Source organism: Lepidothrix coronata, unplaced genomic scaffold (assembly GCF_001604755.1).
Source record: "Lepidothrix coronata isolate B3197 unplaced genomic scaffold, Lepidothrix_coronata-1.0 Scaffold192, whole genome shotgun sequence".
In the NCBI taxonomy this organism is placed as follows: domain Eukaryota; kingdom Metazoa; phylum Chordata; class Aves; order Passeriformes; family Pipridae; genus Lepidothrix; species Lepidothrix coronata.
Window position 1 is genome coordinate 326,875 of NW_016690372.1, and position 15,227 is coordinate 342,101.

At 39.9% G+C, this 15,227-nt stretch overlaps 1 protein-coding gene across 3 annotated transcripts; it reads left to right on the top strand.

Annotated features, from left to right (window-relative positions):
* Positions 1-673: 673 nt before the first annotated feature.
* On the top strand, positions 674-12,565 carry CIPC (CLOCK interacting pacemaker). 3 transcript variants are annotated; one of them, XM_017831524.1, is made up of 4 exons: positions 674-725; positions 3,451-3,625; positions 4,525-4,694; positions 8,199-12,565. In XM_017831524.1, the coding sequence occupies exons 1-4, from the start codon at positions 678-680 to the stop codon at positions 9,075-9,077; spliced, it is 1,272 nt and encodes a 423-aa protein (XP_017687013.1). In that variant the 5' UTR covers positions 674-677; the 3' UTR covers positions 9,078-12,565. The 3 variants fall into 3 exon arrangements, with proteins under 3 accessions (XP_017687013.1, XP_017687014.1, XP_017687012.1); XM_017831525.1 differs by lacking the exon at positions 674-725 and adding an exon at positions 958-1,068; XM_017831523.1 differs by lacking the exon at positions 674-725 and adding an exon at positions 2,031-2,753.
* Positions 12,566-15,227: the final 2,662 nt, after the last annotated feature.

The following is a 15,227-nucleotide window of genomic DNA, read 5'->3' on the forward strand; positions in this document are numbered from 1 at the left end:
CCTGGAGGAGGCTCAGGGGAGACCTTATCACTCTCTACAACTACCTGAAAGGAGGTTGTAGCCAGGTAGGCGTCAGTCTCTTTTCGCAGGCAACCAGTGACAGAATGAGAGGAGATAGTCTTATGCTGTGCCAGGGGAGGTTTAGGTTGGACATTAGAAGGAATTTTTTCACAGAAAGGGTGACTAGATATTGGAATGGGCTGCCCAAGGAGGTTGTGGAGTCACCGTTGCTGGAGATGTTGAAGGAAAGACTGCACAGGGCACTTATTGCCATGGTCTAATTGACAGGGTGGTGTTTGGTCATAGGTTGGAGTCAACGATCTCAGAACCTAATTGATTCTATGACGACTCCTTTTGCCATGTTTCCCCTCTTTGAGACGAGTGTAAAGCTTCTGGACTTCTTTGATGCTGCTTTCCTCATTTTTTAAGTGGCTGTCAGCGTTTCATCTCGCATTCATGGAATTCTAAACTTCTGCGTCAGGATCAATCGTACTCATTTGCACAGCATTCGGGAAGTCCCGCACCATCCCAAACTCCTGGCTCAGATGGCGCTGCCCGGCCCCCTCAGAGCTCCGGCGCAGGAAACGACCACCACGGAGCCCGGGCACACCGGCCCCGCTGTGCGCATGCGCGCCCCTTCCGCGGCGGCTCGTCCGGGCGGGGCGTGCCCGGGGCGGATGCGGCGCATGCGCGGCGCGGCGGAACTGTGGCGGCCCCGCGCCCAGGTGAGGGGCGGCCGCGGGCCCGGGGGCCGTGCTGGGATGTGTTGATGCGCTTCGCCGTGTGGCGGGGCGGCGGCCCGCGCCAGGCAGCCCCGTGGCTCGGCCCGCCTGCGCGGGCTCTCCTCACGCCGTAGGGCTTCGGGGCTCCCCGGGGCCCGGGCCTGGCGTGTGGGCGGAGGGGCGGTCGGGTGGACTCAGCGCGGGGACGGCCCTGGGCGGCGGCGGCGTGCCTGGTACCTCGGGCGGTGCGCGGCGGAGCTCCCTCCCGCCGGGCCGGGGGGCGGCTCTGGTTCGGGCACGGGCAGGAGGGATCGCACGCCCGCGTTTCGGGAGAGCGGCGCTTCTGGTTTGTTTGTTTTGGGTTGTGGTTTTGTTGTTTTGGTTTGTTCCATAAGAGAAAAAGATGTGCCAGCCCTTCCCAAAGCTTCCCTTCATGCAAAGCTGGCAGATGAGGTGTTCTTACTTTACTTATTTCTATCCTTCTGTTTCTAGTTTTGGTTTGGGGTGTTTTGGAAAGGACTAAGTAGTGAGAACATGGATCGAGGACTTAAAGCACGTCTTCCATTCCAGGGATGGCATCTAGGTTGCTCTTACGTAATCGTGTTTGCTCCATACCTGTTAACAGGCAGGCAGGTGTGACTGAAAACTGAAAGTAAAGACTATGCAAGTAGCTACTTGAGGAAAATCTCTTCTGCTGGCCATTATTCCATCGTTCTTGTAGTTATATAGACAGGCGTCTTACCGTTTCAGAATTCATTACTGTAGCTGCCGAGGCTCGAGATTTAGGAGCACAGTTCTAACAACCGGTTGGCAGGACCTTAAGAAGAAACTTGCATTTCAGTGTAAATTGTTCCAGAATGTCTGCTGCAATGTCATTTGAAGCAGCTTGCACTGGATACTGCTGCTGATGGAGTGCTAGCCTGACTATGATGCAGACTCCTGAGTTCCTGTTTTTATAATTTAAATACAAAGCTTTAACATGAGACATAACTTCAAATGGTTACTTTATAGGAAAATAATTTCTACAAATGACATTAGAAGTAATTTCTGCACTTCGTTATGTCAGTTTCCCGTTAGCCAAACTCTCAGTTACCTTCTTTCAGAGAACCTGAAACTTTGTCTTATTAGAAGCTGCCTACTCTCAGGAAGCAGCTGAAGGTTGTGACAAGTATGTAGTATGGGAGGCCATAATGTTACTACGTTATTCTGATTTTCGTAGCTTTTAGTTTCAGCCTTTCATTCTGGGTGCAGGAAGAAGAGGGCATTTCTAAGGCCATGTCTCCCCTGGGAGTGCACTGCAGGTATGTTACCTGTCGCACTTCTAGCAGTATGGATTTCTTTAGCCCCCAGCATGTTCACTGATAACTTATTTAAGTTTCCTTTCTCTGATGACTTACTTTACTCTTGTGAGTGAATCAGACTGTTAACAAAACCACAGTTTTCCAGATTTAGCTGTATTTGTTGTATGGGCTTCACTCAGCACATTTGTCTTGTTTTGGGATTCAGTCCTTGGGACATCAAAGTTTTTGTAGGATAAATATGGCTTGAGTAATTATAATTCTTGATATAAATCTTGTTTATGAATAGCCTTTAGTTTTTAGTTTGTTTTGCTTTTTGGGGCTGAAGAGATGTCTAATACATCAGTTTTTGATCTGTGTTTCATTCTTTCAGTACTTTGAGGTATTTCTTGAAGTCTCTAGTTAGCTCACTGGCAAAGTAAAAGGACATGCCACTGTCCTACTTGACTCAGAGGGACACTGTTTTAGTTACAGATAACAACCATACACTTTGTATTTGCTGTTTTATCTTGGTTACCCATGTTGCTGAACTGTATAGATTTAGGCATTACCTTTTTAGCAGATATAGAAATGACGTTCCTATTTGCCAAGTTTTGTGTGTGCAGTAAGGAATTTTTAGCTTGTCCAACAGAATTCATAATGGAGTTAGAAATTACTGATGCATTGTGCTTTCCAGGTGAATCTACTCTGGACTTTACTCAGAAATTTTCAATATGAAATGGTCCCGTTTAAGGTAATTGAGTAAGACTGGCTGCCCTGTGCTCTGCCTTGCTTAGCCCCTGAAGAAAGGAGCTGAATAAGAGGGGTGCATTCTGCCCCTTCAGCTGCATCCATGTCTTCAGTACTTCTAAAATACCTTTGATTAGTTGATGGCATTCAGTAAAGATTTTTTAAAAACTTAAAATACATGTACCATATTTTTATTTCAATTAGTTTATTCCTTCCTATGCCTTTGTTATTTTGGCATCTTTAGCCTATCCTAAAAGATTCAAAGCCATGCCTACTATGATATTGTTCTTTTGTAGTTGATGCAGGGGACTGAAAGATTGCTCATGAAAACTTTCCTGAAACTTGAAAAATCATCTGAAGGCAAGTGTAAAACTTAAGTTCAGAAGAGTCTACAAAGTGTCAGTTGACACAAAGAATTATTGCCTATCTTTTCTACTCTGTAATGTGTTATTAAACATGCGTAGTTTAGAGAGTTTTGCAGGGAATAAACTTGTTTTATTTTCTACTCTAAATGTGTGATAAACATGGCAAATGTGAGGCAGAGAGTTTAATAGAATTCTACAGATGGCTCTACAGATACAGCAAACCTTTCATAACCTGATTTCCTTACTGAGAAACATGGCAACCGTTGTTGTCTTACGCTAATGGAGCTTTCTTTAGATTCAGAGAAAGTCTTTCTTTGTTCTTAATTGTTTTTGTAGTTCCTCAATGGAAAATGCATTAAAAACTGCCCTTGGCACTATGGAAGCACTCAGGCAAAACAGTCATCTCCTGAGACCCTTGAGGAACTACTGGGCAAAGTGATGGAAATGAAGAGCTTCAACCATCGCCTCAGCATGGCGGCAGCTGAATCTGACAAAGACTCTGGATATTCAGGTTTGGAAAACCACTGTGTTAACTTTTTTGTGTGTTATCTTGCTCAGGCTTTGCTTTTATTGGTGATGTTTGATAAATCTGACTAACCCCTTTCAGTTTGTGTCTCATTACCATGGAGGGCTTTTCTATGCAAGATAGGTTTCATCTGCAATCATCCTACCACCGAAGTCTTTTGGAGTGGAACTTTATCTAGTTATAAAGTTCATCCTGTGAATTTGAATGGCATGGGAATTTAAAACGTGACTAGTAAAAAAATTAATGGAAGAATCTCAGACTAGAAAGTCTAGAAGTGAGGATGGCAAAATTACTTTTTGTTCTTTGCAATGATGAAGGAACTGTTGGATTATGCTGCCTAATGTGTTTTATGGGCTGACCAGATTGTCAGTAGAGCCTGATAAACCAGAGAGTAATTGTTATAACATCGGTAAAATGTAGACACACTGTGCCATTTTAATAGTTAACAAAACTGCAAAGATGGCCTTTAAAGGAGAGAAAAAAAAAAAAGCTTTTGTGAGAGATATCTCCTGTACTGGGTTTTTAGATAGAAAATTTCAAGACACAAAATGCCTGCAGCACAAACAATGGATGTGGCAATGCTGGAGCCTGTAGTTCTTTCCTGTACCAGTTTTTTAGAGCAACCTTCACGATAGCGTGCAGTCCCTTGGAGACTAAATACAAAAGAACAAAAAGTTGTAGATTTTTTGGGGAGAAGATGTGTCTATGAGAACTGACCTGAAATATAAAGCCTTTTATTAAAGGCTATTTGACAGCTGTCACAGCAGCTCTAATTTTGTTGATATTACAGATCTAAACTATATTGTTCTTTGTGACTTGGTTGAAAGGAAGTAGTAAGCATGTTGCATGGGAAACAACTAACAGCTGAATTCTACATCTGACAGATGGAAGTTCAGAGTGCCCAAGTGCTATGGAGCAGACGGACTCTGAGGATGTGCTGAATACGTTGTGTTGGAATGCAGAGGATGGACCTTGGCAATGCCCGAGGACCACAAGCAGCTCCTTTCCTGCACTTTCTCCTATGGTCGTAATGAAAAATGTGTTAGTTAAGCAGGTAGGGAAGAAATAATATATTGAAAACTATTCCATGTTGTTATTTTTTTTTTAAAAATACTTTTCCTTTCAAAAAGATTTTGCATTGTTGCAGTCTGGAAAGTAACTGGTACTTAAGTTCTGATGTGACAGTCTGCTCTTTTGAGGGGCAGGCTAGAATCACTAAGATGGAAAAAAAAAGAAGTGAGATGGAGAAGCTCTGCTGTATCTATTAAACCTCTTTGTCTTAAAGGAATCCTCCCAAAATACATCTTTAACAATGTTATGTAAATAGCACCAAAGATTAAACAGAAATGGGTGATTTGCTTTTGAAAACTGCTGTTGTCTTTTTCATTCAATAAAAATGGTGAAGTAGTATGATAGGTTTGTTTCCTTGTTCTTAGGTCCTGTAAGGGCTTCATATGCAGTGGGAAACAGTAATCCAGAATGTTATAAATGCAAAAATTAAATCCTTACCTGAAGTTAGCTGTGATACTTGTAGTTTAGTAGTTGTTTCCCTTAATTGCATGTGATGGCTCACATTGCAACAATTATATTCCCTATTTATGTTCTCCAGTATTTTGTAATGTGTAATTCTTCCAGCACATCTGCAAGACCCGTAACTTTTACATTTTAATAGAAGATACAGGAGCTCCAAGTACTGTCCTGTTATTAGACCTCTTGCTCTGTACACACTCATTTTTGAAACAGAGCAAAAGTTCTTTTTTTTTTTTAATTAGAATACTTCTGAGAATACAGTGAGAAGGGGAAAAAGTAATATAGATCCAGATTCTTTTTTTACTGAATCTGTTACGACAGCAAGCAAGACCTATTAAACACTGTGTATTATTGTGATACACAATACATACAAATATGGGTTTCTGTTAGTATTTAGCAGATCATGCATTTGTAGGGGAGATGATTCTGTTCTCTGAGCATTGTGCCTTGTCTTGACAAGAAACAATTTCAATATTTAGTCATGTTCCTAGATGTGTGGACAAAGTACTATGTTAACAAATTCTTAAGTTAGTTATAGTAGGGAATAGGCCAAGCTTTGCTAAAAGTTGATAGGCTTTGGCCTAGAGCTCAAAAATTAAGCACTGATTGCAGTGGCAGTCTAATGTTAAGCTCCAGGTTGTGTTGTGAACAGCTACCAAAAGCAGCTAATAATAAGTAGCTTTATATATTTATAAAAAAAACCCCAACCACATATATATAAAAAAAACCCTGGTAGTGTAGCAAAGACAGAATTTGGCAAGGAAGTGTTGGAGGTAGATAAAATTACCACTTGGTTCTCTTGAGCAGTGTGTCATAACATCTAAGGCTAATTATGTATGATTAAGGACAGTAATGTTAAATTGAAAAATGTTTACTACAATAATCAAAAGCAACAAGTCTAGGTCAGAATAATAATGAAGTGTCTTTTTCTCTTTTTTCATTATGCCTGGTCTCTGATAGTCATGTTGGCCGTCTTTTTAATGTGGTCTTTTCAGCACTGCACTCAGTTGGGCATGCTAGACCAAAAAAAAAAAAAAAAGAAAAAAAAAAAAAGAAAAGGCAGCATCCAGTTACTGCTGTTTATTTGTTCCAGTTTCAGTTTCAGTCAGCATCGTCCTTCTGTCTTGGAACCACTGTGATCCTGCACAATGATGGTTACCTGCTGACCCAATTTCAGAATATAAACAGCTAACAACAGTGTTACTAAAAACAAAATAAAAATCAAGCAGGGATCAATTCTCGAAAACACAGTGCTACTTGTGTCAAGGTTTCTGTCAGTCTTGTAAAAGTCCTTAATAAATAGGAAGGCTTTTTAGACAGGATGTTATCTTCCATAGCTTTCATTAAAAAAAAAACAACAAAACCCACAACAATTTGCAGAATTAGTAAAATAAAGGTGTCCTCCTCTACTGAAAATGAGATTTTGAGTAGGAGAACAAGAGCAGAGTGCAATATGAGAAGGAAAAGGAGAATAAAGTAGATAAGAGATAGGAAGAAACCCAAGAACAAGATAAAGAGTTACCACAGCTCTTTTGGCCTCAGTGATTCCAGGGCTCTGCTGTGTGGGTGCTGTACAGTTGTGCAGGACATGACCACTTCTGACTCCAAAGCCTTGCTCCTTAAGGCTATATGTTCTATCCTGTGTATGTATAGCCACGGTGTTTATATGCTTCCTTACTCCTAACATCTCCACATACTTCTCTTTTGTATGTCCTATTTTCTCTGTTATAGTAGTAATATTTAATTTTACAGCTAGTAGTTCTGTATCCCTATTCCATAAGGACCCACTGAACTGAAGAAACATTGTGCCAGAGTAGGTAATTGAATGTTATCTCCAAGTCTCAGTGTCGTAATCAGTGGATAGTATCTGTTTTTGGTAAGTTCAGATCATTAATTGGGGAAAGGGACTTTGTCAAAGCATATAAGCATTTAAAATTTATGAGACTGGTGGAAAGGATATGGATTTCAGATGACTCAGTATAGTAATAAAAATAATAAAATGTATTTGTGGTAGCTAAAAATTGTTCCTTCAGCAAGCATGCCAGTTGTGTTCCAGGTTGTAAAGAACTGAAAAAGCGCCTGACAATATATTATATTAGTATAATTGTAGTGGTGATGACTTAAATATATTAGAAGACCATTTGATATCTTTGGAGAAAAGCAGGCATGTTTTTGGCCAGAGGATCTCATGAAGATCTGTAGTAATGTGTTGGAGGAAAAAGAGGTAATATCTTGTAAACATGGATGTATACCCCATATTCCAGAATATGGCTTGTGGGAGGGAGTAAAAACATGGGCATTTTTCTTGAAATATAATGCTTTTAAGGTTTATTGGAGTGCACTGTTTCACCAGAGGTATGAAATTAAACTCCTCTGGGCTTACAGCAGGCTTGCATTGGTTGATATTCAGCATTTTTTTTTCTACTTCATGTTTTTAAATTTATTGAAACCGTGTATTGTGCTTAAGATTGCAAGACTTACTGAACAGCTGTTGTCTATTTTAAGTAACCATTTCAAAAGCTTGCTATAAGAATAGAATCAACAAGATTTGAGTTGCTACCTTTCAACACAGGCAGTCTGAATTGTTCCTAAAATGTCTGTGCAGTCTTTCCTTGACTCTTAATATATTTCGTAACTACATAGCTTAATTATTTTTCAACTTTTCTGTGCACTTGTTCTTTGACTCCAAGTCTGCATTGAACTTTTACATGAACATTGTACAATTTAAACATGCGGTGTAATCCTTCTTTAGGAAAAATGTACAAATTCAGATTGAATTGTTTTTAAATATATCTGCTGTTGCATAGTAAAAGGATTATGGATTACATCTTTGATTCCAGTGTTATGCCCTGTTGTCAGAGAAGAAGAAGGATGAGTTTGATGGAAAACTCTTCAGAACACATTAATTGGACAATATATATCAAATACGGAGAAATGTCATAGTCTACCTGTTTCATTTAAGACTTTTTTGATCCTCTTTTACAATGTTTTTGTAAGATTTCTGTTTTTTCCCTGTTTCACTTCTCAGGGGAGTTCATCACAGCTCCAGTCTTGGACTGTGCAGCCATCCTTTGAAGTGATTCCAGCTCAGCCACAGCTAGTGTTTCTTCGTCCATCAATCCCACCTCCCATTAATCCTCACCCTGTTGGGAAAAAGAGAAGTGACTCCACTAATTACTTGCCCATCCTGAATTCTTATCCCAAAATAGCACCACAACCCTGCAAAAGAGATCACTCCTTTGATCTAGAAGAATGTCAGGAAACCACTTGCCATAAACGACTCTGCACAGAAACACCCAAGATGGAGACTTCTTCTGTATTGATGAGCACAGGCTTGCCTACTAGTCCTTTTGCCCACCTACCAGTTAGCTTTAAGACCCCTCAGGATTCTAACCAACAAAGTTCTTCAGCTCTGGTGACAAGTGGAAAACTGTCAGCTCTTTCTGGTTTTCATCATGTTTCCAGTGACACTCAGAAAGTGCCAGGTTTGACTCCCCTTTTGCCTTTTGGAACTCTGCAGGCAGCAAAGTGCACCCTTCATGAGAGTGAGGGTGCATCACAGACTACAATGCAGTCTGCAGTGTGGAGCCCCCCACTGATACCAGAAGAGATTTGCACTACCCCTGAGCTGCTCTTGCAGCAACAAAGCAGGTGCAGACGCTTTCAGAATACGCTTGTTGTGCTACGCAGGTCGGGATTGCTGGAGATCACTTTAAAGACCAAGGAGCTCATTCATCAGAACCAGGTGACTCAGGCTGAGCTGGACCGGCTGAAGCACCAAACACAACTTTTCATAGAGGCAATAAAGAACAATGCTCCACAGTCATGGGCAGAGCTAGAAGCCTCTCTAACAGGGTCTGACAAAGCTGACAGCAACCTCGAAGACCCCACATATCCCAACATGTAGTAAAAAGGTGCATAGCTGTTGGTCAACTTATTTCTGTGCCTCCTTTTTCCTGTCTCAAACTTTTACTTGAGCATTTTTTGAGTCCAAGACTTGCAAAGTCACATTGCCATTAACAATTTGTCTTCAGGGCCAGCTGTGGGACTGGAATAGTATGGTGGGTTCTTGACAGAATGGGTACTTAGTACTGCAGTGTGACTTGAACTCCATGCTAACTCTGTATAATTCCTTGGACTCGAGAAGCGTGGATGTGCTCTGCTGGCACGTTCCCATTCTTGCAGTGAAAAGACAGTCATTTGCAGTATTCTGCAAGCATCTTCCTATTCCCACCTTCAGACAGTCAGTTCTGAGAGTGCAACAGCAGAACAGGCCCCACTGTTGGGCCATCATCAATGCCAAGTAGGCAAAAGGGGTTGGTATGAGGAGAGGAAACAATGTTGGTGGGGTGGTATCTTCAGGTTGTTGCTGTCTTTTCTGGTAGCAGAGAGGCTGGCTTTGGGGTTTTAATTCATTTGAATTAGTGGAAATCTGGTTGTGGTGAAGAGGCATTCTGTATTCATTGCAGTCTTTGGTAAGGTGATGAGTGTCTTAGGACCCAAGTGAAATGGCATGTTTTGATGAGTATACTTTAGATTTTGATCTGTACGGTTGGAGTGAATAAAAATCACAAGGCTTGCACTGGAAGTGTTTGTTCCAAAGCCATGTGCATTAATGGTAAGAAGTGTACAAGGATGGTGGCTTTGCATTTTCTCAGTAGCTGACAGATTAAACATTCATATTAACAGCTGCAGTGATATAAAAAAAAAAAGGACAAGGAAGATATTCATTCACCAGGATTAATTTGACAAGACTAATTGCATATTACATGGTATGTATATCTTTATAAAGCCCATTTTCTTCTGCGAAATCAGGTTTCCAAGTATAAAAAAAGAGAGGTGAAATGAGAGGAGCGTAATGGTCTGTGGTGAAGTCCTTCTCCCATCCCCTTCCATCTCTTTTTTTTTATTTAGAGAAATCAGGTGCATGCAGTAGGGGTGGGGATGTGTCAGCTTGGATAAACTCCCTAAGAATTTTATCTGCCTAAGCCTGAACTTCAAAAACCCAACAAACTCCAGAACATTTTTTCCTCCGCATAGATTTGTATCGTTCCTAGCCTGCTTGAGATATAGCTAACACTACTGTGTGCGTAAGATATTGGCCTAAGATATCTTGTTAGTGGAGATCCACAGTAGTCACGTTAGAAAAGCTGTTTTACAGATACTTATTTCTTTTCAATTTATGTATACACTTTACTATGTCACTCCCTCCAGTCTGAAGGGTTTTTTCCAGAACGGTCTGTGTAGAAAACTGAGAATGGCTTTGTCTAAGAACATTAAATATATCTATGATATATTCCTTTCTGTGTGACAATAATTTCAGTGTGCCATCTAGGTGACTGGGTGTTTTGATGCTTTGATTACTTCTGTGATCTGTTTCAGATTTTTAAAAAAGAAACTTGAAACTACAGTGGATGTCTTGCTAATTTGTGAGTAGACCTTTTCATTTTCTGATGCCTCTGGGTGTCAATATTGCAGAAGACTGTAGAGAATGCTTTTGTAGTCTTCCTCAAATAGGTGCATTAGAGAAATTGTGAGGGACTTCTCTCTCAAAGGGGATTTCACCCTTTTTACACTGATGAAAAGAAATGCTGTACATGTCTTAAAGAGGAAGCACATGAGTCTTATTTGTACTAGCCATGGGCCTAGAGAGAAATATTGTAGTACGGTTTGCCCTAGTGGAGCTGTAGCAAACTAGTAGCCACACCTTTCATGGGATCTTGCCCACCTGCTGAAGACTGGTACAGTATGTGGGAATTGATTAAAAGTGTTCATAGACTGTTCTGTCATGTATTTTTTTAAATATACCTGCTATAGTTGTGATACTAGGATGTCTCAGATCTCACAGCCCAGCAATACCGAAACTCAGCCAGCAAAGCAGCATAGTGCAGTGTAACAATGTAGGACGTGTCAGATCTGGATACAGTCTATCGGTTGTGATGTCTGCACCAAATGACATTTGGCAGGATAGATGTGATAGTGCCTTTAGGCCATTTACGAAAGAAAATGAGCTTGTTTCTTCTGAGCTTCTTACAAGGAGAGGAGGCAGTTCTATTGATCAGATATACATAACAGACCTAGAGATGTGAGGTATGAGAAAGGAAAAATATCCTATGCTCTACTTTTCCTAAAGTTCTTATTCTACCTATTAAATGGAGAGGAGATTTTTAAGTTCAGAATATGTATTTTAAGTAATGACTGTCCTAGAAAACAAGGTGATGGGCTCAGGCTACCTACAGATAAAAGGAAGTCAGAAAAAATGAAGTCCAATCTTAGCTGTTTGAGAGATAAGGAAAAATTAGTCTACTGATGAGCTCTTCTCCATCCTATTTCCACCGCTCTGATGGAGTAAAAAGGAATTAAAAACTTCCCTTGCAGGGTAATGCCATCTGACTTAGGGAGACTTCAGCTGATGGAAATTTCTCATAATCTTCGTAGTACCACATGTATTTTTTCCCCTGACAGCACTGAGGGTGGGCTGAGGTGGGTGTGCTTATGGCTAATGGGCCTTTCAGCTGGTGTAATTTGTATAAATATATATTCAATAAATCTGTGAATAAAGTCCAGCAGCTGGTTAGAAATCTCCTACTGGGCATCAGTCCAGACTTAAATAGTATTTTCTGAACTAGAAAAATTCACTCTAGAACTCTTTTGTGTAAATCTGGAGTCCCTTAGGAACCATGTCCCTAGATAATGACAAATCTTGACGCAACATCTATTAAAAAAAAAAAAAAAGCATGTTGAAGGCCCCTGGGGATAAATATATCATCAGGTACCATTCTGTTCAGATTCTCTTAGCTGCCTTTATTCCTGGAACCCCTCTTAAAGCTTTAAATAATAAGGACTTTCCTCTCTTGGCTACACTGTAATAAAATAGGTTAGCTTGGAAATGCTTTGAGAAAATTAGTTGACTACATCAGGACCAGAATAGGTCCTGATTCTGGCCAGAATCTAGAAGTGGTACAGTAGATCTGAACAGAGACATTAGCCTCTGATTGGAAAGCTGTTAAGCAATGAACTTACAGATTTTTTTGATCTTCATATTAACAGGTTAGCTGAAGACAGCTATCCCAGTCTATACAGTCAGTTGAGTGGCCTGCTGCGTCTTCAGTTGCTGCTTACAACTAGCAGGCAAAGTAGCTTGATGGGTCAGGCAGACTGCTGTTTTTCTATTATGTTTTAATAAATGTTGGTATTTTTGATTACTTTTGCTATGTCTTTTTGAAATTCTACTGTTCTATTTGGAATGTAAATATTTTCCGTACTTTCAAAGTCCATTGCTAGCTCTGAATACAATAGCCTAAGAACTCTGTTATAAAACATGACCTTTTTGCTAAAACTTTACAGAAAAAGACTGTGAAATATGAATGAAATAAAATATGTACTTGAAAAGTTTGTGGACTGTTTTAATGCTGTTAAACTGCAAAGTCCTTGGTTCCAAAGCCTGCTTTAAATACAACTCCACAACAGCGTGTTGCCCATGTGGGAAAGTGCAGATGCAAAAGTGATACTATGATGTATCTTGCTGAAGAGAGTCATGTGAGCTTTAAAGGTATGTATGAATTAAAGGGTTTCTGGGAGGAGCATGCGTAGAAGTGGGCTGTACAGAACTCTAAAAATATATTGTCGTGGGTGACCATTGCCATAGATCTGTCATGAACAACCTGAAAGGATTTTTCCATCTCTGAACTGTTGTCTCTGTGATGACTGTACATTATGCTCTCCGTCTGTGCAGGGTGAACTCCTACGCTGCATCTTAATTCTGTCAGTTGGGTATGCAGAAGTTCTAAATTGTGAAGTATGAATCTTGGCTACTAAAAGAATTCCTTGAGTGAAAAATTTTACAGTCTCTCTTGGAGAACATTCTCCAGCTAAATCTGTATACCAGCTTTTCACTAAAACACATTTCTTCAAAATGTGGCTGTCTTTATATGGTCTTTGCTTTGTTCAAAGATGACTCTCAAAGTGAGAACTTGGCAGTCACACCCAAAAGATCCAGCAGCCTTGTGGCATGAGATCTTGTTCTAAGGTACAAGAGATTCCGGTTAAAGCTTTTACTTGGCACTAGACAAGGCATTAACTTGAATCTCATTTCTTTACATCCAAAAAGGAGTGCCATCAGTTGAAGTAATTTAATTTCCTGAGACTGGAAACTCAGTGTTTGCAAATTTTGTGTTTATAAAAGATACGGGTTACAATTCAAGCAGAAAGTTTGCAGACATCTGTCTCTTCTGACTGCCTTTTCGTTTATGTCGTAAAGTCTTGTCTGCAGCATGTCAGGCCTGTTCACCTTTATTTCACTGAGGCAGAAAAGGTGAACTGCTTCTTTCAGGTGCATTGCACCCCTCTTGTTTTTCTTTCTCATGACACAAACAGTCTGAAAGAAGCAGTACCCTTGCAGGCTTGGGCTGAGCAATCTGCTGGCTTGCAGAATTTCTGGCATTTGCTAGATTGAACATAGCATGCTGTTACTGCTTTCATTTTCATAATTTCTGGTACAGAAATGTGGGGCCTCTATCAACACAATTTTACACTCAGGTGGTACTTGGGTGGTGCTTTTTTAAGGCTGCAGTGTAATGCAGCCATATAGCCCCAGCTGTATTGCATGGTCCAACATGTCCAAAATGATCATGCCCACTTCCCTTCCCTTCTTAAATCTACCTCCTTTGAGGTATGTCCATGAGACAAATTTAACAGTTCCGGTGTAATCTGATTCAGAAGGCAGAAGGAAATGCCATGTGTTCAGTCTGCTCTCTCGCAGAGAGCAGTTTCCAAGACTTCCTCAAATTCTTGTTTGAACTACAGCAGTTTTTAGAAGAAGCATCCTGCATTGATCTGAAAGCTCCTAAGATTAAGAATCCACCCAAATTGTTCAAAATGTAATTACTTACTATTAAAAACATGCCTCTTATACTGAGCCTGAATTTGTCATCTTTCAGTATTAAGCTGTCAGATCTTTTGCCTTTTGTCTGCTAAACTGAAGTGCGTGCTGTGATGTTGCTGTTTTCACTGTAGGCATTTACAAACTGAACAAGTAATTCTTCAGCTTTCTTTTTTAAAGTAAGTAAATAAACTCTCAAATCTTTTGGATCCTTTATTCATCTGTGACACTTTTTGGATCCTTTAAAATAATTTAAATACATTTTTAATTGGAACACCAATAGCAAAACAGGATTGCTAAAAGAATTGTACGGTTTCAACCCTCCCTGCTGTTGCTCTACCTCATTTTTGTAGCAGTCTTGGCCATGACATCAGATAGGAGGTCTAAATAATCCCTGGGCCTGTTGCTTCTGTGATTGGTGAACACCTGTCCTGTAAGTGTGTTTCCACATTCCTTTGAATGCGGTTTGCAGCCAGAAAACAAAGCAAACTGGTTTTAGTAAGCGTCCAGTCATATTCATTTAATTTTCTCTGCTTCTCTCCTTTGAAACTTTGTCATCATTAGATTTTTGTTTCTTTTGTGTTTCAATTATTGAAAACAATATTAAATAATGTTACAGTCAAGAACCAATTTTATACCATTTTTAAAATAAGAATAGAAGATAGTGCTTAATAGATCTCTGTATACAATTCAGAAACTGTAGTTGCAATATATTTCACACAAACCAGTTAATTTTGTATAATTATACCTTCAGTTTGCCATGTGGCACACTGTTAAATGCTCATTAGTAGTATAAATACTATGTGTGTTGGCTGTGTCTTCAACCAGTTTCTAATTCTAGTTGATCAGTATAAGGAGTCAGTTTTATTTGACGAGCTCTATTTCTTATAAGCTTCAATAATTTCAATTACTTTTGCTTTCTATGCCCTAGAGTAATCAAAAATTATGTGGTTTTTCATTATTTTCTTTCAGTTGTCCAGCTATGTTAATTTAGATCACTCTACCTACCCATTGGAAAGCTGATGCTGTATTAGTTCTTCCCACACCTCAGTCCTATGAAATCTTTCCTAGTGGTGTGAAATTCATTGAAATAGTATTGATGATCCAGAGAACTTCTTGATTAGCTCCGTTAAATTTTCAGTCACAACTTATTCAGACTTGCTGAATTTAAAAATG

Coding starts and splice junctions, on each gene's coding strand:
- CIPC (XM_017831523.1), top strand. CDS start 2,679: ATGCATTGTGCTTTCCAGGTGAATCTACTCTGGACTTTACTCAGAAAT. Junction 2,754..3,450: donor ATGAAATGGTCCCGTTTAAG/GTAATTGAGTAA, acceptor TTGTTTTTGTAG/TTCCTCAATGGAAAATGCAT. Junction 4,695..8,198: donor AAAATGTGTTAGTTAAGCAG/GTAGGGAAGAAA, acceptor TTCACTTCTCAG/GGGAGTTCATCACAGCTCCA.